At 54.7% G+C, this 25,195-nt stretch overlaps 8 protein-coding genes across 8 annotated transcripts; 1 reads left to right on the top strand and 7 right to left on the bottom strand.

Annotated features, from left to right (window-relative positions):
* Nucleotides 1-1,041: 1,041 nt before the first annotated feature.
* Nucleotides 1,042-1,717, bottom strand: E0L32_010622 (uncharacterized protein; the record flags this gene model as incomplete). The annotated part of the gene is made up of 2 exons (XM_031133260.1): nucleotides 1,042-1,278; nucleotides 1,415-1,717. The coding sequence occupies 2 exons, from the start codon at nucleotides 1,715-1,717 to the stop codon at nucleotides 1,042-1,044; spliced, it is 540 nt and encodes a 179-aa protein (XP_030989437.1).
* A 1,227-nt stretch (nucleotides 1,718-2,944) lies between these two features.
* E0L32_010623 (uncharacterized protein) lies at nucleotides 2,945-4,929 on the bottom strand (the record flags this gene model as incomplete). Its single annotated transcript, XM_031133261.1, has 2 exons — nucleotides 2,945-4,520; nucleotides 4,580-4,929. 2 exons carry the CDS (start codon nucleotides 4,927-4,929, stop codon nucleotides 2,945-2,947), a joined length of 1,926 nt encoding a protein of 641 aa, XP_030989438.1.
* A 1,267-nt stretch (nucleotides 4,930-6,196) lies between these two features.
* E0L32_010624 (uncharacterized protein) lies at nucleotides 6,197-7,837 on the bottom strand (the record flags this gene model as incomplete). The annotated part of the gene is made up of 1 exon (XM_031133263.1): nucleotides 6,197-7,837. One exon carries the CDS (start codon nucleotides 7,835-7,837, stop codon nucleotides 6,197-6,199), a length of 1,641 nt encoding a protein of 546 aa, XP_030989439.1.
* A 522-nt stretch (nucleotides 7,838-8,359) lies between these two features.
* On the bottom strand, nucleotides 8,360-9,919 carry E0L32_010625 (uncharacterized protein; the record flags this gene model as incomplete). The annotated part of the gene is made up of 9 exons (XM_031133264.1): nucleotides 8,360-8,596; nucleotides 8,666-9,008; nucleotides 9,079-9,168; nucleotides 9,220-9,232; nucleotides 9,291-9,318; nucleotides 9,378-9,441; nucleotides 9,493-9,534; nucleotides 9,593-9,741; nucleotides 9,800-9,919. 9 exons carry the CDS (start codon nucleotides 9,917-9,919, stop codon nucleotides 8,360-8,362), a joined length of 1,086 nt encoding a protein of 361 aa, XP_030989440.1.
* Nucleotides 9,920-12,703: 2,784 nt separating this feature from the next.
* On the bottom strand, nucleotides 12,704-13,411 carry E0L32_010626 (uncharacterized protein; the record flags this gene model as incomplete). Its single annotated transcript, XM_031133265.1, has 1 exon — nucleotides 12,704-13,411. One exon carries the CDS (start codon nucleotides 13,409-13,411, stop codon nucleotides 12,704-12,706), a length of 708 nt encoding a protein of 235 aa, XP_030989441.1.
* A 405-nt stretch (nucleotides 13,412-13,816) lies between these two features.
* Nucleotides 13,817-14,732, bottom strand: E0L32_010627 (uncharacterized protein; the record flags this gene model as incomplete). The annotated part of the gene is made up of 2 exons (XM_031133266.1): nucleotides 13,817-14,607; nucleotides 14,669-14,732. The coding sequence occupies 2 exons, from the start codon at nucleotides 14,730-14,732 to the stop codon at nucleotides 13,817-13,819; spliced, it is 855 nt and encodes a 284-aa protein (XP_030989442.1).
* A 1,544-nt stretch (nucleotides 14,733-16,276) lies between these two features.
* Nucleotides 16,277-18,174, bottom strand: E0L32_010628 (uncharacterized protein; the record flags this gene model as incomplete). Its single annotated transcript, XM_031133267.1, has 2 exons — nucleotides 16,277-17,322; nucleotides 17,379-18,174. The coding sequence occupies 2 exons, from the start codon at nucleotides 18,172-18,174 to the stop codon at nucleotides 16,277-16,279; spliced, it is 1,842 nt and encodes a 613-aa protein (XP_030989443.1).
* Nucleotides 18,175-20,739: 2,565 nt separating this feature from the next.
* E0L32_010629 (uncharacterized protein) lies at nucleotides 20,740-23,597 on the top strand (the record flags this gene model as incomplete). Its single annotated transcript, XM_031133268.1, has 3 exons — nucleotides 20,740-21,102; nucleotides 21,212-22,408; nucleotides 22,476-23,597. The coding sequence occupies 3 exons, from the start codon at nucleotides 20,740-20,742 to the stop codon at nucleotides 23,595-23,597; spliced, it is 2,682 nt and encodes an 893-aa protein (XP_030989444.1).
* Between the last annotated feature and the right edge of the window lie 1,598 nt (nucleotides 23,598-25,195).

Raw genomic sequence — 25,195 nt, forward strand, 5'->3', positions numbered from 1 at the left:
AAGGAGTTCTTCATCGTGTATGAGCCGAGAGTCTGCAGTAAGTATCATTCCCGGCCAGCTCTAGAGCTCGAGCTAATGCTGAATAAAAAGAGTGGCGGTTGATGGAGAGGTGGATAGATTAGGGGTGGTGGTGGAAAAGATAGATTGTTTAAGGCGATGAGTTTTAATCAGCAGATAAAGAGGAGGAGCAAGCTATAGGGTATAAAACCCTATAGTAGAGGGTAGTTATTGTCTTTATCTAGAAAATAAAGGTCTGTATGTAAATGATGTAGCGATAAAGATATGGGAAGGATAAATGATAGTGGCGGACTGCTGATCAGAGGTGAAGTTGATATTAAGGGTGATAGAATGAGGCTCTCAGGCTACTTGCGCTCTAGGAAAGTAGGCTGTAGGCTAAGCAGATAATATATACATACTCATTAAGGTAGAACCAGGCCTGATGATAGAATCAACCGATATGATAGCATGAAATGTAACAATCATTATTCATATTATGTGGCAGCAACTCATCACATGCCTCTATTCTCAAGTACGTCCCTTATTTATAGCGAAACTAACATTAAAGACCCTAATCACATCCACCATGTCGCATACAATACGCCGTCACCTGCCGGCAACCAAGAGACCCATGACCACCTGTCGACGGCGCGAAGTCGGCATATAAAACGCGGCCATCTGGCTCCCACCCCTATCCCACATGCCGCGCACGAGACGGAGGGTGCGGGCCGCCAAGGATGTGCAGACCGACCAATCGACCGGGATATAATCCGTATTGACCGACTGGCAGGGCACGCCACCCGGGACAAGCTGCCAGCCGTCAAGGGGAAGCTTGAATTGGCACCTGACGTCTTTCCGCATCCCAGATTGCAAGAAGGCATATTCCCAGTTTTTCCTTTTCTTTTCTTTTTGATATGTAAAAGCATTGCGCGTTGTATTTATGCCTAGAATCCCCCTCCTGTCCTCGCCCCACACGAGGAAACGCCTTCATGTATGAAATATCCTGCAGTGACAAAATGAAAAGTCCCCTTTCATAACACATTCTCATTCCGCGGCGCCAGTCACAGGCCGGACGGCAGCCTCCTTGTTGTTGTCGACAATGATGCCGACGCCCGAGCCCTTGGCGCCGGTGCCTAGCTGGACCTTGGGGCCCTTCTCCAGCGCGGCCTCGGCGTAGGTCAGGGCCCTGTTGAACCCGCTCAGGTCGCGCTTGGCCTTGCCGGCGTCTTCGCCGACGCGTGGGTCGAGCTCCTTGGTGGTGCCGGGGACGGGCAGCGTGGCCTTGTTACTGTACAATCAGTCTCAATTATCTTGACATACACACACACACATACACACACACACAAACGAAGAAAAGAGGATATGTAAAGGAAGGAAACCGTTATGACTGGGGTGGGATAGGGTAAAAGGTACGTACCGCTTCGGTCAAGATGGGCGGCTCAGGAGCAGGAGCAGCAGCAGCTTGGACGACACCGGGGGCTTCGGCATTGCCAGCCGCCCCAGCGGCACCGTTTGCATTGGCCGCGCCCGCCGCGCCGTTGACGGCGGCTCCCTGCAGGGCGTTCACGATGCTCTCGACGCTCTGGCCGCCTTCGAATCCGATCTCACCATCACCGACCACCAGAGCTGGGGAGTAGGCTCCGAGGTTGATGTTGAGAGGTGCAGCGTGCACGACTGCAGCGGCGGCCAGGAGGAAGTGGAGATACGACTGGGCAACCATGTTTGGAAACGGTATTGGCAAAAGCTTGGTTGGGTCTTTGGGTCTTGGAGTGGCGTGATCGTGGGTCGAAATCTCTTGGGCTTGATATCTTGGCTGCGGAGAGGAGGAGAAGAATGCCTGCTTCTCAAGGGGAAAATCTTAGATAAAAAGCTTAAACAGAAAAGGCCAAGCAACGGGAAAATAAGAGACTATGCAAATAAGAAAAACGAGACCAGCTCTTGGATCGAAGCGAATGAGACGGTGCAAGACTGGGCTGGCTGGTGAGCACGGGGACAGAAGCTCAACATCCAGACATGGCGATATCAGTATTTATGGCCATTTCTGCTTGCCTCTCCCAGAGCAGCCTTTCCTTTTGCCCTATTCTACACATTTCGGTATCGTTTTGTCGCGTTGCCACCGTCCTGATACACTCCCGTCGAGCGAAGCAGCCAAGACTTGCCAATGTCTGAGCTCCGATTTCGAAACGTCCTTGGCATTCGCCGAAACTTCGATATTCGGTGGGGCCAAGATTCTCGAGTTTCTAAGAAAAGTAACCAGCCGCACAGCAATTCACCGGCAGCTTAATGCACAGACATTCTCTACCCTGCAAATCACTTCAGTCCTGAAGCAAACCAGGGCCGGCTGAGCTTGATCGTAGCCAAGGATCCAAGACCTGTCAATCAATAACAACACTTTTGCGAGGCACTTCTCATTGAATTGTCCATTCCGCGATTGATCCGCGATGCCTTTTTCGATGACAGTGGACTAGATAGAGTTTTAAGCATGATCTTGCATTGCAGCCACGGCATCTAAAAATATCGACGCCCTATCCGATGTCGAGATGAATCTGGACGGAGTGTCTCGTCCAGTTGGAGCTCGTACATGAGGAGCGAAGCCAGAGGTGACAAATCCTTCTCTACATCCACTCATTGTTTGCACAAACATGGACGTTTCAGGCGGGAGCCGATGTCCACTAAGAGTTTTATTACTGCCGAGGAGCAAAAAAAAAAAAAAAACAATCTTTTCTCCACATCCACTGGTACAATGGGGCTCGAAATTGAACAAAAAAAAAGCGTTGCTCATCTGAGATGAGCGAGGATGAATTTGTCCCTCGAGCCGGAATCGAGCCAGCGACCTTTCGGTATGAAATTGACAATTACAGCCGAATGTGATATCCAACTACACCATCGAGGGCTTTTTTTCTGTATCCATCCGGCCCCTCTAAAACTGACTATGAATGGATCCAATCTACACCAGATACCAAGCCGCCATGAGCAGCGCGGAAACCACGGTAAAAGCCAGCGGTGCCTGCTGGCCAGCAACGCCGTTCTTCGTGGTCGGCGAGCCGGAGCCACTGCCGCTCGAGTTGGCCTTCTTGATCAGGGTCAGCTCGTCGCCGATGCCGGATCCGTTGCCGAGGACGAACTGCCAGGTGACGACCGAGGCGTTGTGGACAACCAGCTTGCTGAAGCCGTAGTGCGTCTGGTCCAGCACGGCCGTGATGGGCAGCACGCCCTTCTTGGGGTCCAGGGTGCTGTGGCTCTCGATGTTGCCCGCCATGCCGTTGACGATGTGCGTCATGGAGACTCCCGGGTTGGTGGTGTAAGTCTTGTTGTTGACGACGGAGCCCTTGTCGATGGTGCCGTTGCGGCCCATCGGCCACATGCGCTCGTACCAGTGGATGTGACCCGAGAAGTACGCGTCCACGTTGTTCTGCAACAGGAGGGCCTCGAAGGCCTCGCGGATGTGCGCCTGGTAGGCCGACACCTCGGAGCTGTACATCGGGCGATGGCTCATGACGAAGACCCAGGGCGTCTTGGTCCGGTCGACGGCCGCCAGGTCCTTGGCGAGCCACTGGTACTGCTGGTAGGCCTTTGTGTTGTTGTAGTCGTTGTTGTCGATCTTGCCGAAGGGCCCGCTGTCGGTGATATAGGTCTGGTTGGCCAGCGGCTCCTTGGCGACGCCCTTGGTGTCCTTGATGAAGGGAGACTCGGGGCTCATGGCGTAGTCGGTCTCGCCGTTCATGCTAACGAAGTGGGCCAGGCCGTAGTCGAACGAGTACCACATGTTGCCCACGCCGCCGGTCTCCTGACCAGGCATCCGGAACCGGTGCTGGTAGGCAGTGTAGTTCCTCTGCGAAGGCGGGCAGCTGAAGTAGGTGAGCTCGGCCTTGGGAGCAGTCGAGTTGGCCTTGTCACCATTCAAGTAGGCCGTCAGCACGTTGCCGGGTCCGTCGAACTCGGCGCAGGCGGCCTCGTGGTTTCCGGGCAGCACCATGTAAGGGATCTTAGAGGTCATGTTCTGGATCCACTGCTGCCAGAGGTCCCAGTTAGACTCGTAAATTACACTAATGTCACCGCCGTTCCAGCTCCCTTGGTTGGGTTTCTCGCCGGCCGGAAGAGGCGTGTTGTATCCCTCCGGATAGTCGCCGGTTGGGACCTCGGTAGATGTTCCGTTATAGCAGACAGGCCAGTCGTCTTGGCACGCCAGGAGCCCTGAGTAGAAATCGTCTGCGTATGAGATGTCACCGCCGTGCCAGGCAAAGGCAGCGCCATCGTTGACGGCCTGGTTGAGCTGCTTGAAGGTGCCCTGGGCGTTGGTGTAGCCCATGTCGTTCAGCACGGCCACCGTGAAGGGCTTGGCATCGCCAGCAGCGCGGGCCGTGGTAAAACTAAGAATTTCGGACTGGGTAGTGCCATTGGCGGCGGGAATCTGGTAGTAATAGGTCGTGTCGGGCTTGAGGTTGGTGAGCTGGACCTCGTGGAAGAACTGGCTGCATTGGGTAACGGCAGCCACCATTGAACAAGGCGGAGTCCGGTCATAACTACCAGAATTATGAGCACACTCAAGCTTAACAGAGACGACAGAAAAAGGAATACGCACCTGTGAGTGGCGCCGGTTGCGGTGTTGGTCAAAGCCGAGGCACTCGTGCCCCATTTCACCGAAGGCGCAACACCGAGGCCGAACGGCGTTTGGTAGTGGATGTTCATGCCCTGGGGCACATAGGCCAGCGCAATAACGTTCACGTTATTCGTGGGATTGGCAGTCGCTGGCTTGACGGCCGGGGCTTCTACGAGACGCGGGAATCCCTTGCCATTGCCGTTGACGGTGGGGTCCACCCAATCGCCGACCGGCACTTCGGGCCCGGTGTACGGGTAGGTGGTATCAACCGTGGGCACGGCCTCGGAGGCCACTGCCAAGAGGGCAGCGCCGATGAGAGCTTCGGTCTTCATGTTTTAGGTATGCCTGAAGGGAGCGCAACGAATGGACTCGGGCCGGAGAGTGCAAGTCAGGAGAAGCGAGCGACAACCAAGCTGCCTACAAGGAGAACAACAGAACAACTTGAGCGTCAGGAAAGCAGCAGAAAATGGAGGCATCGTCGCTCATTAAAAAGCTCTCTGCCCTCTTCGAGAGCTCTTCGAGCCTCGGCCGTGCATTGCATGGGCCCCGGCGACAGCTCCCACACCCCCCACAGCCATGTCTTCTCGAAGCCTGCCAATTAATGCCAAGAGCTGTCCACGTGCGGGCCAATAGAGACGAGCACATCTCGCATTACCAAGAGATGTATGCACGTGGGGGAGGAGGAGGGCGCCCCGGGAGAGACCGCGCGTTGCTCTGTTCGGCTTGGTGCACCGTATCTTCTCGGCTCAGGTCCACCTTGGGGCTGTTGGGAGATCGTTCGTCGCGCCACTAGCTTTGAGCTTGGTTGGTCTTGGCTATCTCTTGGCCTGCAGCCGAGGAGGTGGCCCGCCCGCAAGCGGGCCAAGTGGTGGTCAGATTACCTAGTTTACCTGCTGTTAACAGAAGTACTTGGCTTTCTATCGGTTTGAGGTAGTGGGATAGCCCTTATGCGTTCCAGAGTAAGGATATGTATTGCTAGCTATGAGGTATCTCCTGATGAAATCTCGCCAGCTTCCGCTGCCAGCATCATGCTCAAGAGTGTGCTAACCACACCGCACGTGCTTCCACGGGGAGGAATCGAGGTCCCTGAACTGCATGATGGCGGGCCGGCACCAAGATTCCGCTCGCTCAAGCTGAGGATCGACGCTGAGGTGCATCGCAGCTGGAGATAGGTTGATGTTCCAGAAATATGCACAGAGCAGACTCGTCAGCTCCACAGGGCCGACAGCAACGCCCAGGATGCATGGGATTTGGCAACTCCCTGGACCCGGACTCCAGCGGACAGCGCTAGTACGAGAGGGGAGAATACGAACGAGGCACCTGGCCCAGCAGCACTCTCACGCGCGCCAGGCTCCATTTACGGTGGACCAAATTGGATCTGAGGGTTCGTTTCCTTTACTACCTTCCACTATTGGCAGCTGTCTCCATGACGTCTCTTTTGCTTCAATTGGGGCCACACGAGGTGCGAGTTAGGTGTATCGTGCTTGAAACGCCCCAGGTAGGCAGGTGGGTACTATTCTTGAGCACTACACACATGCTCCATCTCAACTTTGTTCTCTCTGCAAATCTCCCTCCCGCGCCACGGCCAAGACCAACCGCTCAAATCTGCCATGTCGAAAACTCGATGCCGTTCTTGGCGAATGCACTTTTGACATTGGCCAGCCTTTGCTCCATCGTCTCCGGGCCACCACCAATCCACGGGCGGCTCAACCTGACCAAGAAGTTCACCACCTTGAGGGACGGCAGCTGATTGGGACAGATCGACGCAAAAGTGATGAGCGAGTACTCGAGCGACGCGCAGTACTGCAGATGCTTCTCGGGCCTCACGTGCTCCTCTTGCAGGTTGCCGCTCGGAAACCAATACATGCTGTCATTCCACCACCACTCCTCCAAGACCAGGATGACCAGCGACGGCGGGAAGAGGTTGGAGAAGTCGAGGATGACCTCCCGGTCTTTGTAACTCCTCCCTTCGGTGAACAGGAGCGCGAGCTGCACGTAGAGGATCTCCAGGTTGGTGAGCTTAGGCAAGGATGAGAGGATGGTCTCCTCGCTAATGGATATCAGACAATCTGAGCAGTCGTACCAGGCAAGGTCTAACCGCCGTAGACTCCGGCCGTGCTTCTCCAAAGCTGAGTCCAAGGTGATCACATCGTCCTCGTCCTCCCAGCCCACATTCTCGGGAGACCACTTGGGCTCAAAGTAGAGCGATTCGAGCTGCGGAAAGCAGGAAAGGGCCACCGCCACGTCCCTAGGCGCAGCGAAGCTGTCCACCAGATCCAAATGCTTGATGTTCCTCAGCTCGTGTGGCAGCGAGGCCCAAAGAGGCTTGTCCTGGTCAAACCATGAGGATTCTGGCCAATCGCCATTTCCGATGGTGACCTCGACACTCGTCACCGCCGGGCAGGCCGTCAAGAGGGGCCAGTAGGTGCCAGCCCTCGATCCATCGACGCCGACAGCCTCGCCATCCTCCTTCGCGGCCTGTTCCGCGTCGGACATCTCCTCCGGATCGCCCTGCAGAACGAGCTTTGTGAGATGCTGACAAGGAACGGCGTGCCCCCTCCACTTTTCCCTGCCCTCGGTGTTCATCAGCGTCACAGCATGAAAGTGCGTGAGCAATGCACGGTACTCGGCGTCATCCTCGTGAAGCGGAATCTGCAGCAGCATCTTGTCTATCTTGGGGATGAGGACCAGGATGCAGAGCAGGATCATCTGGGGTATCTCGTCGTACTCGTCCATGGTCATCTTGCGGTTATGCAGCGTGGTCAGGTATTTCAACAGCGGGTGAGTCTGGCCCAGGAGCAATTGCTGGTCCATCGTCCTGAAGATCTCCTTGGCGTATTTCCGGATCTCCCTGATGGTCGAGCTCTCTGTCAGGGTCAGGTGGCACGAGAAGTATCGCGTTTCTTGGCCATACGCGGGCTTCTCGATCAGGGTCCTCAGCAGTAGCACCATGGCGACCTCATCGATGATGGATATGGACCTGTAGAGAAAGCGCCGCGCCAGGGTGTAGAACTGGCGGGAGACCAGACAGCTGCTGCGCAACCCGCTCTGGCGACGCGTCACCTCGAACCACGACTCCTCCGGGTTGAGCTGCCCATAGGCAACAGGCCTCGTCTCCCCGGAGTCGGGCTCATTTGGGACCAGGCATTCAAAGATCTGGCTCAGCAGCTCGGGCGGAAGATGGTCGAGGTGAAGGTTCTGTTGTGGATGCCCGACGCTCTCGCGCGGGTCCGATTGCATAGTCAAATGGCGCGGCGCAGTCAGTGAGATAAAATTAGTATTAGGCGAACGATGGATGGAGATGGTTCCAGGTTAAACTATGGCGAGCTGCTGTAACGGGATAAGGACGGGTCGCATAAGTTTCCGGGGTGAGATGGATGATTGCCAGGGATTGGAGAAATCAAAGTAGGTGAGGCGCGTAGAAATTCATTCACCGCCTTCAAAGTGGGCTGCACAGTCAGTGCACAGTGCCTTTAGGGCCGAGGTTTCTTGATTAGATAAGATCATTTGTCACACGCATCGGGTCCTCGGAAGCCAAGCCAAGAGAGAATAGAGAAGGGGAAAAAAAACATGAAGCAAAGATATTGAGTCGAGCAGCAGAAGATTCACTCTTCCAATCCCTGCTTCACTACCAGCTAAACGTACGTCGGGGATCCATCACCCGCTCCGCCCGCCACGTGCAGTCGATACAGCAAACCCCCCACTTCCCCTCCGCGGACTGCTTGCGGACACACCCCGGCCCAACTTCGGAACCCTTCCATTCTACGCCGAGAAGGGTTTCTTACCCCAGACGATCTTCTGTCGATAGAAGGCGTGGTGCTTTCCCGACCTTACCTCGCGCCGAACCTGGGCCGCGTAGAGAAGGGTCTCTTCGCGAGTCCACCCCAGCTCCGTCGCCGAGAGGATCAGGTATCCTTCCACGTCGGTCGTCAGTGCCACTTGCGCAAGTTGGCCGATCTGTCTGAGGACGGGATCCTTGGGCCAGCCGCCGACCGGGGTCTGGGAAGTGACATGTCAGATCTAGGTGCTCATGCAGAAAGAGAGAAGGGATAGGTATGCATCCTGTACCTTGATGTTCTTCTCTTGGATCTCAACAAAGCCACACTCCTCCATTGCCTTTCTCTGGATCCCGTCGGGCACGGTCGTGAAGGATCTACCAAACTTCTTGCCAGCGGCAACAAACAGCTTTCCCCACTGGCCCAGTGCATCGGTGTCCTTGACGGTTCCGTCATCACTCTCGTTGTAGGGAGCTCCCTCAAAGCTCTCGACGTAGCCGCCTGGCTTGCAGCATCGGAACGCTTCTCGGAACAGCTGGCTCCAGTCGTCGATGCTGCCATTCAACCATCGCATGTGGACGTAGTCGAAGGTATTCGATGGGTACGTCCAATCTTGGGTGCAATCCTCGATCTCGCTAGCGCCGAGGATATGCTATGAGTGTCTTTTCCTTGAGTTCATAGGGCTAGGAAGGCTGAGGGACCTACAACTTTAGGTTTGCCGGTACCCATGAGGGCTGAATTGGTGAGATGTCGGTCCCAATGACCTCGGCATTAGGGTATTCATCTGCGAAATCACTGCGCAAAGGGTGAGGGGAGTCTTTTGCAAACAGCATCAGCTCAACTTACATTGCCCAGATCCCTGCATTGGACTTAGTTAGCAAGCTTGGACTAAGACTGAGAATAGGTATCACACTTACCTGTTCCAGTACCAATATCGATTGCTTTCTACGAATGTATGTCAACCATCATTCTCAACTACGCAAAGATGTCACCTTTTCTGTTACCTGAATGTCCTTCAATGGAGCCAAATGGAGCTTGTTGTCTAGGGCGAGCAAAAGAGAATGGTGGCTGGTTCTGGTCAACCTTGAGTCCTCCCGATGGTCTCTCGATGGTGCTTACTTGATGTCCATGGACTCATTCTGTGTCTCATCATTTGATCCCCTATTATCAGGTCAATCTCCGCCCAACGTGATTGGCTTGGTACCCGGCTTTTCCTCACCAGTACTTGGCGTTGCCCCGTTCGCTGTGGTATGTTCTGCCATGGACAGTGCGATATTCGAGAATGCTCGACGTTATAGAGGCGGTCGACGAGAGGTTATCACCGACTCCGAGCGCCGAATCTTGGTCGCTATCCTCTGGTGCTGCCTGCTGGTCGCCAGTCAAATTTCAGTCACAGGCGTCGTTGTGCTGGGATCCGACGACAAACCTGCGCATTGTCCGTCCAGAAATGACCTGGGACCAGACCTGTGGCAGGGTCGGTGGCCACGGCAGGTTCGGCCTGTCCCGACACAGAAGCTGGCGGAACGGGCGCCTCACTTGAGCTCATGATTCATCGGTCTGGATCGAAACCTCCAAATTCCAGGAGCATTCGATGGCTGAAAGAAACGATAACCTGTATTCATCCCCGAAGGCGGGGACCAGTTCACTTTTGTGAAGGCCAAGGGCCATCCCGTGCTTGTACGTAATTCTGCACGATGATGTGGCCTCCACCCGCCGCCGCATCCTCCCGCGAGCTCCTGCTGCTCCTCCCTCTTCAGGTTAAGTACCTAGGTAGGTAGGTATGCATATGCCAAACACCTGTACTGCAACAAACGGATGTTGTGCCCGGGTGGATTCCCTCTCCTGCATTGGCGATTGGACAGTGCACCCACGCTGTTGCATGTCAGAGGGGCTGTCAAATCAAAACGACCTCTTTCATTGGACCACTACGCAGGCGGCATGTGTCTGACCAGGACCGGATGCTGCTTCCTGCAGAAGTTGCACTCCCAACGGACTGATTGTGGGGGCGACTCACCTTTCAATGTCGACTGGGAGAATCGAGGGCGATGATCATGATTCTCCACGTGCTTTGAAAGAGATCGATCACTATGTTTAGCTCAGCGTGAGATCTCCATCTCCACAAGACCCAATCTCTCCCAGACTTCTTATCTACAACACCTGGCCCATTCTGAAGAGCTCAAAGAACTGCAAGAAACGACCCAGGTCATGCCGTATTGTTCGAGATTGTAGATCGTGTTATCGCAAGTATAAGGAGTTTCTTCAGGCTTGAGAACGCGGGGGCTCCAAACTCGAATCTCGAGCCTCAGTAGCTCTTAGTGTCTCCTCCCAAAACTTATCATCATGAGTATTAGTATTAACAAGGTGATGGGCCTTGTTTGGGTGTCCCCTATGGTTGTTTGCTAGGTGTGCTTGAGAGAGTGCTTTGCAAAAAAATCGAAAAAAAAGCGTACGATGTATTACCGTCCTTGCTCTCCTGAGTAGGTCCTCTAAGTCACGACATGATCGCTCCCAGGAACTACCAAAATAAGTGTTCACCCTTCTAAACCATCGACAAAGCATGGTACAGAGCAGGGCCTTTGGCCATGGCTTACACCCGTGTCATCGACTAGTATCTCATAAGGGTGGGTGCCTCAAGCTACTTCTCGAGACTTTGGCAAAAAAGTCCGCTCTAGGAATAGATGGACTCTACGAAGTGCTAAATGGACGTTTAAACACGCACTGCCGTGACGCATTCAGTTATTCAGCTGCCTAGTGAATATAAATGACACCCCACGGACCCTGCGTGCTGACCTTGAACACTGCACAGAGAGGATCAATGAGAGAGAGCGCTTTTTGAAGACTACAATACTCTAAAGCAAAGGGTATCCATCATTGAAACACATACTTGGTTGCCCGCCACTGGATGAGTCCGTAAGTTCATCTTTCTCCCTATTCCCAAGTCACGGTGATACAACAGTGGGATTCCCCCTCCTAGTGGCTGGCTACTCTCGGTTCTGGCCCTGTCATTTTTCGTTCTTGTATGTTGTTTTCGTCGCGATTGTTGTGAATGAATTGGACCTGTAGACCATCTTGCCCATCGACCCTGGCGATGTCTTACCAACTTGCGTAAAGTTGTAAGACCACAACTGGCTCCCATCTTCTCGAAGTTGATCAAAATCGAGCGATCGTAGCATCGTCGGTGTTATAAGACAATCGTCATTAAGAGACTGGGAAATTGTTGGATTTGAACTCTCCGGGTTTGGTTGATCATGGCTGGAACGTATGACACCGGTGTCAAACACGGCTTTAGCTTTGATCTCGGTGTCGATTTGTCTGAGCATGTTCTGCAATCTTGAAACGGGTATGTCCTGTTGCGCACTATTGTACAATATCACGCCGAGGAGATTTGACAAGTCCTGTGCACTGCACCTAGCTTTGGCGGACACGAGAACCTCTCTATCCAGGAGGTTAAGGATCGGTTGAGTGCACTTGTCCATGCCCGTACGACAAGCACTGCGCAAATACTCGTGCCAGTCTCGCACCTCTGAAAGCACCTCGTTCCCTTCATGAAACGAGAGGACATTCAGATCTTTTATACCGAGATTGGATAGAGCAGCACGTCGAACAATCTCATATTGCAGCAGTCCTTGGTGGCCCAGAACGACGAACGTTGCTGCTTCGGAGAGGATGCATCCTAAAGACCACACATCTTCGATCTGTCTTGGGGAGACCAACTCTCGGGTGTGGCGAGGCTCGAGGGAACTGAGGCCTTGCAACCTCTCTGGGGCATCTAGTCAAATAATTCATCAGCATTGGCAATGGCCGAGTGAAGGCCAATATGCTTACCATATGCAGAGGTTCCTACTTCATTTCCAGGTCCGACAATTTTTAAACAGTCCACAGTATCATCTCCTGTATATAGAATATTACCTGGTCTGATTGCTCCACGAGTGTTATATGTCGTCAGTCATCAAGCCGATAGTACGTGCCTCGAAGGCATATCTCACGCGTATTTGACATGGATGGCAGCCACAGCATGACAGACGTTGTGCACACTCCTCCAAAAGCTGACCACCTCGCTTGTGAATATTGGAGGGCACTTTGTTCGAAAAAGGCTCCTTAAGTCACCCTCGGCAAATTGGAACATGAGGACATGATATGGCTGGCTGTCAGCTCCAGATTGCTGCAATACGTTGCCTCGGATGCAGCCAATGTATTGCAACATGCCCGGGCAAAGCATGGAGTTGTCTTTCTTCCTCAGCCGCATGAGTGTTATGGCGTGATATTCGTGAGGAAAGGTTCGAGAATCAGGAAACGTCCAGAATATGTACCTCCATCTCTACTACATTTGTCAATGTGGAGTTTCAGAGACGATGGTATTGTGAAGACCTGCCTCGCCTACATTGCTTTCAGCGTCATCGCTTCGCAACGGGTCGCGTTCTCCCAGCACTGCAGCCGGCATCGCCTCCTTTAGGCGTTGATCCACGAGTTCCCCGGGGACCTCAACTTGCCAAAGCGTCGAGCCGGACTCGGCATTGTCATCAACTTCTGATGATGGGAATTTCGTTTTTCGGTAAACAGGGAGTACTCTGCCAGCATAGAATAGGTCCATCCCCATGTAAAAGCTTATCGGGCACCATTCAAACTGGGCGTCGTGGAATCTCTTCACCGAGCTCGAGTCTTCGTTGAGGAACAGCAGATCGGTAATCTCCTTGTGGTTCAAGGGGAGGTGCGCATCATTGATCGCTCCCCACATAGAACGGCTGACGTACTTGGGCAGCTCGAGCTCGACCAGGATGAAGAAGATGGCTAAGCGACCAGCGCACGCCGGCTGGTCGAGATGGCGGCGTTCGTACGGTGCCGTGTGAGACTCTACCCAGCGGCAAAGGCCATCGAAAATGGTAGCAGTACTCTCATCAGAGCCGGACAGAGGCTGCCGCAGCTGGGCAGCAAGGCTTTGTACCAGGACAAAGGGGCGACCCGAGGTTGCGACCCGTGTGTTGCTCTTCCGAATCTGCCGGTAACGCTCTAGAGCATCCTCATAGCCTGCTTTGTTCATCTTGGAATGCGAACGATGGTCGAGATTGTCGAGCTTGTGATACGCTCTCCTTTGCAGCTGCTAGAAAGGCTGAGGACTAGAGTCGTGAGATCGACCGGGCAGCCACATGGAGAATGGGTTGGGCAGCCTAATCAATTGGGTGGCTGCAGACTTGGCTGCCCGCCACCAATCAGGTTACAATTTGGGGCATCGCTGTTAAGCTGTTAAGTGCATCATTTGGTCCTTTCGTCGTTTGTCAGCAGGTCGTGATGATTCAAGACAGATCCCGATTGGGAGAATCATTCCAATTTCAACATCCATCCTGAAACCGAACGCCCAAGGGGTATCCAAAGTACTACTATGCAAAATAGGCAAAATCATCGTCCAACACCATCCCCAGAGAATTAACATGATAAAAACAAAGTCTTAGGGGTCGTTTCCGCCGTCATCGGGGATCCCATTGTCCGCAGGCTTGCTGATGAACCCCCTCATCGTCGCCTCCCGGATCCCGCCCATCCACACGCCCGCCATCTTGACGTACCCGGCATCGTTGGGGTGCGTGTCGTCGTGCATGTCCGACTTGAGCGGGCCCGCGGGGCCGTGCATGTCCACGGCGACAATCTTCTTGCCGCCGGCCTGCAGGCGTCGTGCCAGGTCCGCGAACTGCTTGTTGACCGCCTGCACGCGCTGCTCCGTCGCGTCCTTGAGGTTGATCAACAGTGTCGACAGCACGACCGTCGACCCGGGGCTCATGGTCCAGAGGTCCGCGAGCATGGCCTCCATCCGCCCGCCGGCGCCGGCGACGTCCTTGTCCTGTATGGCGTCGTTGGTGCCCGCGTTGACGAGGAAGACGTTGGGCAGGCTCGGCGGCACGGCGGCCCTCGCCTTGTCGCGGACCTGGTCGATGACGAAGCCCGGCCAGCCCTCCACGTCGTTGTCCCGCATGGTCCCGTTGCGCCGCGAGCCGACCATGTTGACGGTGCTGCCGGACCGGACGAGGGCGTCGCGCAGGGCCTTGCGGTAGCCGTTGCCGTCGGTCGAGGCCTGGCCGAAGGTGATGGAGGCGCCGAGGGGCATGATGCGCAGGGGGACGCTGGCCAGCGACGCCCGGCTGTCGTGGGCGATGGAGGACCGTATGTTTTCGAGAGCGGCGTCGATGATGTCTTCACCGCCGGTGGCAGCAGCGGCGGCGGCGGCGGGCGTAGGTGCGCATTGTGCTGGACGATGAACGTTAGTCGGTGTGGTGCGTGTGTCGAAGTACAGCTGTGGAGGACTTACACAGCATCGGCAGGGACATCAGCAGGACCGAGTGTGCCAGGGCTGATCTCAGAGATATATGCATCTTCGCTCTGAGGGTTTCGTACTCGGACACAGACAGGAGAGAGCCAGGAATCAAGTATGTACAAGCAGCTCTGTTTCTCTGGAATGACAGGCAGACAGACAGAGAGTTCGGATGAGGCCACAGAAGCATCCCAATTTCTCCCGACCGCGATACCACCAGGCTGATCTATATAGCCATAATCCTAGCTTTCCCAGAGATCACACCCGGCCGAGAAGCTCTTGACGACCGAAGCCCGCCGACTCCCGCCCGCCTTGCCGATCAGTGACCCCATCGTTGATGAGATTTGCTCCCAGGGTGCGAGATGTTTCGATCCCACCGTGCCCAGCCGCAGAGAGTCGCAGTCCGTCCAAGCTCCAAAACGCAAATCGTCTGGCCCAGGGCCGGGGTGCACCCCTGTCCCTGGTCCGGGGTTCTGCTATGGCCACTAAAAATGGAAAGGCGGATCGGCAAAGGAACGAACTAACTGCGTAGGGATGAACGGTGAGAAGAGAGTGCTGTAGGATGGATGAGCCACTTTGCTCTTTAGCTCTCAAGACCTTCTTTCTCCCAAATGGTGATCCTGTTCCGAGGATCTCTGTCCCACCGCCATGCACCCCGGCACTTCAGCTTCGCCCTGGACAGCAAGTCTCGGAGCTTGAACCCTGCGGCAAGGACATGGCAAAGCACAAGGCCCGCTGGGGATCATTACATCACAGGCTGCTATGCCCTAGCAGACTGTCCCCCTTCGTGGATTTCCCCGATCCCCACATGGCACAGTCACAGTCCATCAAAATGCACCCCTACTGGTCTGTAAATAGCCCGTACGTTTCGCATTTTAGAAATCGGGGATACTCATCGTCTGGACTAACAATTAGAAACAAAACAAATCTGGTACTGCCAAGGAATTGATGGGTATGTAGATCAAGAAAGAAAGAAAGGGAAAGAAATACCGCTCTTGCAGCTAGAGAGCGATCTCGGTGGGCGCAAAAGCTCAAGCAAGCCGATCTTGCACCAGGCCGTCTGGTAAGGCACACATGCTGAGATCGCCAGTGACGGTCAGGAACTATTGATTATGGCGGCCAATTGCCGCAGGGATTGGCACAGCCCAACGACGAATTCAGTAGGTCATGCCTCCGGTCGAGGAGCTTTGCCGTGCATGGCAGTAAGCTTAACCAGATGCATGACGTTTTGCTCAATCAATCACGATGCGAGACTGGACAGGATATCTCGGTCTAGTCGGGCGGCCGCTAGGATGAACGAAGGATCGGATCAGCATGCAGTGCTTGCTTACCAAAGCGCGCTCTCGACATCATCACGCAACATCAACGGAGCCCAAGCCCTGTCGCACAACGCACAAGAAATTGGACAGGCAGTCACGGGCAAGGATTTGTTGAACTGGTGAGAATGTACCAATGACACTATGACTAAACCTAGGAAAACTTTTATTGAATAATCGTCATGAAAGGCCAGGGATGACCAGCTTCAGTAGCAGGCCATGCCGTCCTTGGGCGTGCTTTTCTGTAATCAGTAAATGCCGCGGAATCCCCCAAGACCCAACTCCAATACTACAATGCGATGTCTCTGACATCAGAAATACTCCGTTGCTTCTTGTGGTTACCATCGTGCATGCCAGACGCCTTCCTCTTCTGCGACACGTTGGCCAGCGGGCTGCGGTTGAAGTCGTTGAAGCCGTTCATGCTGGTGCGCTTCTGCCGCCTCGCAGGGGTGATGGGCGTGGTGACCGTCTCGAGGCTGCCGTGCTTGATGCCGCGCAGAGTGCCCAGTGAGTACGGGCCAGAGAATGCCAACGACTCGCTCGTGGCCCGGTCGCTGAGGATGAGCTGCTGGTTGACCTGATTCCGCCTGAAGGCACCCACGGCATCCGAGTTGTTGTCAAAATGGGCGAGGAGAGGGTGCACCTCCAGGATGTTGTCGCTGTTGGCGCTCATCGCAGTCGACGGCCGACGCGTCCCAGGCGTGGAAGGAAGATCGGGGTTCGTCCCCTCCTCCCAGTCAATGCCCAAGTCGTCCGGGGTGGCAGCTTCCTCGTCATCCGAGTGCTCTTGGAAAGTGATGAAGTCTTCCAGCTTGAGCCTCTTCTCCTCCTCGTCTTCGGCATCCTCTTCATCATAGATTCCAGAGAAGTCACTATCATCTCCCACGAATGCATCGGAGCTCATTGTAGGGAAGAAAGCCTCGACGGGGCCAAACGGTTGGGAATGCATAAAGTCGCCAAAGGTGTTGGAGGAAAACATGGCACCCATCATCAACGAGCCAGAATGGCTAAGTATGGGGGACGACTGGGCCGTGTCTGCGGAAGGGACACTGAAGAAGGTGCGCAATGACTCGGGGGACAAGTCAAAGCGATTTTCGCCATCCTTCTTGGGGGTGAAGATGATCATCTTCCGCGTGATGGGGTTCACAACAGCAATGGGTTTCTGCACGGAACTGTCCAAATCGAACCGTCCGGTGCGAGGGCGGCCTCGGCTCCGACCCTTGACGGTAGTATCGGTCTCAGAGTCGGAAGAGGCCTCGACAGTCTCGCAGCGACGGATCTGTCTTCTACGAGGGAGTGGCTCCGGGATATCCTCCTCGGTAGTGTCGCCATCGGCTGATACATGGCATTAGCATAGGCAAGGATACAGCCATACGTGGCAACAAACTCACTCTCGTAGCCGTCCAGGTCTTGTGCTTCTTCTGTCGACGGGACGGGAGTAGAGGCCTCTGTTGGAGGATGCGAGCCGTGGGGGGTTGCAAGCGGGGTCTCGTCCTCAAACCCTTGGAAGAAGTCAATAGGGTCAGATTGCTCGGCATTTCGGTCGTAGGTATCATGAAAGTCCCAGAATGAGCTGTTCGATGAAACATCATCCAGATCCTGTTCGATCTCTCGGCGGAATGCAGGGTCCAATGATGTCTGTTCCACAAAGATGTCGGGGAAGTACTCGGTCATGTCGTCCGACATCTCGGACGTGGTCGAGTCAGAATCGCTGTCAGGCACGCCGGTAAAGCGGACTTGCCGCCTGGCAGCCGGTAGGTCCTCTGCCAACATGAAAGCATCATCGCCTCCGAGCTCAGACGCTGTGCTCCCCTCGGCTTCCGACGGGATGCCGTCCCAGCTGGCACTCTGATCGCCATCTTCGTCGTCGGGCTCGAGGTCGTCGTCGTTGTCGTCATCGTCGTCATCGTCATCTTCTTCATCGGCGTCGGAGTCTTCATCTTGGACTGGCCGGGAAGAGCCGGGATTGCGGTCCTTGCGCGACACGCGGGTGATTATGTGCTCTTCCTCGGCCGCCACGACCCCTTCCTCGTCGTCATCTTCAGAATCGCTGACCTCGTCGACGCCTGAATAGCCATCGGAGAGGTCGGAGAGGTCGAGAGAGGAAGAAGAATCAGAGTCACGGCGCTTGACGGGTTTTCCCTTAGTGGGAGTAGAGGGGTATTTGCGCCGCACGTTTCGAGACATGATGTGTGGCAGGCAGGGGTTCAGGGGACCGGGATCGTGAGTGGGGTGTGCAAACGGCGGTGAAGGGCCGTGTCGAGGACTGCAGGATCTCGAGTCAAGTCCCGGAAGAGGTAGATGAATATTCTCTAGGGCTGTTCGCCTATAGAACCGCCAAACGAGATATCAAGGCGTAACAAGAAACCCTTTTTGTTATCTCAAAGGGTCGTCGTGGGTGTAGGAGAGGGAGAGGAAGGAAATATGTTCGCTTGGTGCCCGGGATAGAGAGAGGGCCAGTTTGGAAACTTTGTTCGGTTTTCAGAGAAAAGCTTTCTTGATAGCAGAGTGTCGAGATCCTCTCCTTCTATGTTCCAAGAAGGGAGACTCGAGACAGCGAAAGCTCGGGAAACTTTGTCGAGATGAATTGATAGTTGAACTACTCGTTGAGGCTGCTGGACTGCGGGACAGGCCTGGAGAAATCGGGCGTGTCCCGCAGTGGGAGTTTACAGCTCAGCGACGGCCGAAGGCATCTTGGATTCTCGACAAAGTTGTTTGGTATCTGTTCTGGTTCTCTGGTGTGGTAGTGCGACTTCGTTGTCTTTGGTGTTGGGTTTGGTGGTCCTTGACAGGAAGGAAGAGTAAGAAGAAGCGAGAGAGAGAAGAGGCGGGAGCGGGAAGAAAATATCACCAAACTTTTTTTGCCTAGTGGGGAAGCCGTCCGGTCTCCCCCCCCCCCCTCTCCTGGCTTCCCAGCGATGGAGCCTCCCATCATGGATCCATCCATGGGCCAAGCTGGCCAATGTGCGCGCCGGAACCCCGATCTAGAAGGCAATTTCAGCGGGCCAGCGACGCTAAGGCCCGGGCGCTGCCAGCTGCCACACCAGTCACAGCCCACTACAACGCCTGTTCCGTAGTGGAAATGAGGCCACTCGGAGGACTCGCCAACTCGCCCACCTCTCGGACCAACAGTTGAGAAACGGATTGTCTGAGAAATAACAGCAATTGATGATCCAGATTTTGCCCCTTTGCTTGCTCATCGCCGGCATCTACGCGCTGTACCTTGTCTCATTCTGCCTGGAAGTGACCATCTAAGCGAGAACAGGACTGAAGCAGAGAATGCAACGAGTCACCGCTATTTCCATGGTGTCGGGTCAGTCATCACAGGGCCACAGTGGCTACGTCAAATATCTGCAAATCTCCAGCTGCGAGTGGTTCGGTTGGTTCATTTAGCGGGACCACTTGGACCCTGGTTCGATATCTTCTCGACCGTACATGGAGGTTGCTTGTGTGCAGAGAGGCCGATGTGCTCAAATCTAAATATTGTGCGCTTGTACCACCTTTCTTGGCCCGAGGAATGATCAACTTGCTCATCATCATCTCGAACAGTCGTGGAGAGACACGTTCCGGGCTAGAGGCGACCCAACATGGAAGCTGCGCTCCGAGGCTGCTGCAAACAACTCTCACAGGTCGTGAACGACATGATTGATTCTCTCCTTCTGTCGGAGCAGATCCTATCTCATATCGATGTTGATCTAAACACATGTTTTGTTGGTCTGACATGATGGCTTGCAGCAGCCGTGCATGCCTTAGGTCAACGGAACAGACATGAATGCACCCACAACGGAGTAAGCTTTCAACCACCTGGCTAGCGGCATTGGACGCCATGCATCGTTCAGGGGGGGCACACCCTCCCTCTTGCCGGCCCTTGGTTCTGCTAGCGAACAGTCAGACATGAAATGTGACCAAGGAGTGACTCCTATCGTGACTGGACTGGCGCACACATGTAGAAATGCAAGGCAAACAGACGGTAGTGTCTGGCATTCAGCGCATGCGCGAGTTCGCTTCGTCCACCGGTGTCCCGAAGACAAGAGACTTCCCATGCGCTGAGTCACGCCGGACCGCGCCTATCAACCTACGACAGAACACCAATTTCTGCGCAGACCCTAGGCACCATGATAAACACGCTCAGCAACAGGTGTCCTGAGCTGTTTGGTGGCCCTGATTTCCACTGTTCTGGTTGGGATGGATCGCTTGCGAGAGGCAGTTACTACTCCGTACAGGCCACTTTCCCAGGCGTGCTAGGACGTAGCATCTCGATGGCCAAAAAAGTTTCTAGGACCCTGGTTGGACATGACGTCTGAAAACTGGGTCTCTTCTGGCGCAGTGAATTTGCGGGGTCGCAAGGCAAAGGGACATCTGGAATTTTTGGCTTGCTTGGCGGTTCTTATCTTATCGGCGAATCTGGAAAAATGGTCTGTGCTGGCCATGGGATGGGTCCACCAAAAACCCACTGGGAACCTGGTTGCCCCGTGAACAACAGCCATCCAAAATTAGTAACAGTAAATACGTGTGCGTAGGTCCGCACACGCGCATCAACCAGCAACCACTATCCCAAGCTGGGCTGGTTGCGATACATGCACGACATGCAGTAAAAGCACAAACCTTACAACTCATATCCTTGGTTCAGGTTGTCTACCATCGTTCCAAACGTCCACGACACTTCAGAGTCCTTGAAATTTCCCAGGACAGCCAGACATCCAAGCTCAGATTGCATCGCAGACGGACGTCGGCGTGGCCGCACAGGACATCATGGACGCTGTAGGAAGTAATGCTTACTCTTCCTCCAAAGCGCACAATCTCTTCCAGGTGTATCTACGACTGCGACCTGCTCTCGCTGGCTCCTCGAGTCCAGAACGATTCTTGGCCGTAGAGCCTCCAGCGACGGACGCTCCGTCGACCGCACCCACGCACATCACGCTCAACCCTCCCAATGACCGAAGACGCGCTATTGAGAAGTTCTGCTTCACCCAAGTGTTCGAGGAGGAGGCCACGCAGCTCGATGTGTTCCACTGCACCGGGGTCGTTCCGCTTGTCGAGGGAGTGCTGGCACCGCATGGCGGAGACGGCACCGATGCCTTGCTTGCCACGCTTGGTGTAACAGGTTCCGGAAAGGTACAGCAATCCCACTCCCATGCTTGAGTCAAAAGCTCGTATACTCCGGGTTGCTAACTATCATCATCTTTACGTGCAGTCGCATACAATACTGGGATCACGGTCACAGCGAGGTTTGCTGCAACTGTCTCTCGACGTCATATTCCGTTCTCTTGGACACAACATTGTCGATCTTGCCAGCCAATCCTCGCTCGAGGCTTCTATCAGCGCTTCCGATGCTTCAGAGGCTAGCATCCTGACTGCCTCCGCATATCTCGACACTGTCTATGCCGATGCATCTGGGCCCTCACGTTACAGCTCCAGAGCGCCAACACCAATGATTGTAGGCTCCTCTCAACCTTCCTCTTCATCCAATCCTCGTGATTCTGTTATCAATTCATCCCAAGAAGGCAATGTATCAGAACTGGACATGCCCGGCAAGTTTCCGTCAAGTCCGCGCCTCAAGGATAGACTCAGAAGTGTTCGAGTCGTCTGCCGCGAGGACTCAGTTGCCCCGGAGCTTCCCCATACACCCAGCAAGGCTTCTCATCAGAGCTCCTGGCAGCAATTTGTATCTTTCTCACCCACATACCAACTGCCACAGTTGGCTAGAGGTTTTATTTCACCATTCAAGTCTCCAACAAAACATTTCATGACAGCGACCACATCCGCACGTCAGCGAAGTACAATTACTAAGAAGACCACAATCAAGGGCGAGTCGCATGCTCAAGCACCACCTCCGACGCCCCGACGGCTCTTGAACCGCCCCTCAGCGCTACCACAACAACCCGACGTGAGCAGCATCAACGTTTCGTGTGACCCGAGCTCCGAGTACACCGTCCTTGTCTCCATGTACGAGGTGTACAATGATCGTATCTTCGACCTCCTCACTCCTCCCGTCAAGTCTGCGGCGACGAAGGAGTATCGACGGCGCCCCTTGCTCTTCAAGAGCACAGAGTACTCACCAGACAGAAAGGTTGTCGCCGGACTCCGCAAGATCATCTGCAGCAATCTCAGCCAGGCACTCATGGTGCTTGAGGCAGGCCTCCACGAGCGCCGAGTCGCCGGCACGGGCAGCAATAGCGTGAGCTCTCGTAGCCACGGCTTCTTCTGTGTCGAGGTCAAGAAGCGTGCCAAGGGCCGGCGCAATGACCGCAGTCCTTGGACTGGTAACACTCTAACTATTGTAGACCTAGCAGGCAGTGAACGAGCGAGGGATGCGAAGACGGCGGGCGCTACGCTGGCCGAGGCTGGCAAGATCAACGAGAGTCTGATGTATCTTGGCCAGTGCCTACAAATGCAGAGTGACTCTGCTTCCACGAGCAAGGTATGTTTATCAAAACCTTGCATGGCATATTCAATGCGGACTGTAGGCTGACATTGCGTGACTCTAGCCCAGCGTTGTGCCCTTCCGGCAATGCAAGCTTACTGAGTTGCTCTTCTCCAACTCCTTCCCCTCAAATGCGTCTCACTCTGGTCATCGCAATCCACAAAAGGCAGTCATGATCGTCACGGCCGACCCACACGGCGATTTCAATGCTACCTCGCAGATCCTCCGGTACAGCGCCCTGGCCCGCGAGATCACAGTCCCACGCATTCCCTCCATCACGCAAACGATTCTGCACAACAGTAGTGCCAATCTGCCTCCCGTCGCCAACCAAGCACCATCTTCCAGTCCCCTTTCTTCTCCTACCCTGGTCCACGCGCGTCCCTTCTTCCCTCCCGGAAGCACCGCCGGTTCATACACCTCTTCGTCGCCTAACGTGCAGCGAACCTTCTCGCCCTGCTCCAATGCCTCTTCCTCTGATGACCGCGTCACCATGGAGATCGCCGCCTTGGAGATCGCCCGCCTGTCAGAGGAGACGGACTACCTCCGATCCTCGCTCGAGGCCGAGACGGAGAAGCGTCTCGAGGCGGAGGCGCACCTCATGTCCATGTCCGACCGGCTTATGGAGCTGGAGCAAGAGATCCGCGAGGACTGCGTCGCCGAGTTCGAGCAGCGCCTCGTGCTGGAGCTGGCCCGGTGGAAGACGAGCCTCGAGCTCGAGAAGGAGCGCGGGGAGGAGCACTGGGACCGCAAAGTCGAGGTCATGGAGCGCCTGCAGGTGACGGTCTCACCCGCCGGCGACGAGAATGCCCCACCGCCGGCGGGCGGCGCCGGCTGCGAGGACAGCGAGAACAAGGAGAACGTGCTGGTGGAGAACTTGGAGGAGGAGAACGAGCGGCTCAGGAGGGAGATCATGGTGCTCAAGCGGGAGCTCACGGGCCGCAGCCCGACCAAGAGGAAGCCGCTCATGGAGAGGGACGACGTGGCCGCCGAGAAGAGCAGCCCGAGGCCGAGCCGCGGCGCAGGCAACGACCTCACCCGCAAGATGGAGAGGCTGCGCGTTAGTGACGACGGTGGCCGTGGTAGTTCCGCCTCCACCCGGTCCACGGGCAGCTCGAGCCCCAAGAAGATGCGCAAGTTGACGGCGAAGAAGTGGGACGTTGCTGCGGCGGATGATGATTTGTTTTGATGGGTCTTGGCGCGGATCTTTTTGGCCCAAAGAGTTTGGTAGTGCCAGACTGCCAAATGCTTTCTTATATGCCAGGCGTGGCGGGTCTGCTCTGCTCTGTTTTGAGAACACCCGGCGGCTTGGATGATGGGCAGGTTACTTATTGTTCATATTGGCGTATACCCTTTGATGTTTCTTTTTGTCAAGAAGGAGGTTGTCTACTACTTATGTCTTGCCGGTGGCCGGCTTTTAATGCATTGTCATGAACTGCTCTGAATCCTCAAATCCTTATATCCGATTCGATTACTCTGAAACTATCGCCTTGTGATTTGAGACCATTACTTACACTCAATCTTTTGATGATAAGTACTTATTCCAAGGTAAGCTAATCTCGTTATCCAGAGCTTCATCCGCGTCACATCTCGAAGCATATCTCGAACAGGGCGAGGACCGGTCCCAGCAACTACTAATAGCTCTGCCACAAAGCCTGTCTCTGCCGCAGAGAGACGCACTCGGGGCAAGGGCCGCGCTTCATACCACTCCGGTTCAGCTGATTAGTGACGATAGCCATGCGGCAGTATCCACGCCAATTCTTCAGGTAGCGGCACGGGTCCGGGATCGGGTAGCCCCAGAAATCCGTATCGGATGGCAGCCAGTCCCAGCGGACGATCCTGGCCACCACGAGGTGTCTGGGCTCGGCGCGACAGCCCGTATATCGTCGCGCATATACCGTTACTCGGCACATCCTATGCGTGATATGATCGACTATGAATCTCTGTTCTGCGAGAATGCGTGGCTTGGTGGTGCTCCCGTTTTCTGAGATATCTTGGAGATATTAAGGGCTGTGTTTTATGATATTTGTTGAAAATCTAAGACGTGCACGGGAAGTCGAGATGTCATTTTATGCTCTTCAAGCAAGCGGTGACGAGGGTCTGGTAAGGTACTGTGTCCTTAGGATCACTGATGACCAACTCTTCGGGAATGATTAGGAGAGTCGCGCGTTTTAACTGACGTATATGGCTCCAAGAGCACCGTCGATTCACCTAGAACGTCGACTCGCATGGTGTTGGTTGTTAGATGTGTTCATGGAAAGGCCTGTCTTGGTCCTTGATATGGGTGTGGGCTGGTGTGCGGCGGGGGTCAGGATAATGTATTAGCTGGATCATGAACGATACCTCTTCAGTGACCTTCAGAGTATTACGGTAGCTAGGTAGAGGAGCAAGCCCAGGGCCAAACACCGTGCGAGCAAGACTCGGCCGGAACTCATCAAAACGAAAGCATATTTCACGTCCAGCAAGATTCCTGAGTGGAGTTCTGTATTGTTTATCGAAATGCGTCAGGCACGGCAATGATCTCTCCTCTACGTCTGATCGTCTGGGTTGGAAACCGGCCTCCCAGTCCTTTCCCTAGAGGGTTCAAGGTCAAGTCTGACCTCCCACGCTACGGTGCAAGGAAAGCTATTTCACATAACTTATTGCGTGGTCATTTGCTGCCGCGATCGCTTGTGTTCGCCTGTCCACGCGTAGAGTCGGTATGTACCGGAAATAATGTATCCTGGTAGTCATCCTCGTCACGCCCGGTTATTCGACGCCCTGCCTCTCGTGAGGCTATCAATTGTT

This window comes from Thyridium curvatum, assembly GCF_004353045.1.
Source record: "Thyridium curvatum strain D216 chromosome Unknown NODE_87_length_172569_cov_81.238300, whole genome shotgun sequence".
Taxonomy (NCBI): Eukaryota; Fungi; Ascomycota; class Sordariomycetes; order Thyridiales; family Thyridiaceae; genus Thyridium; species Thyridium curvatum.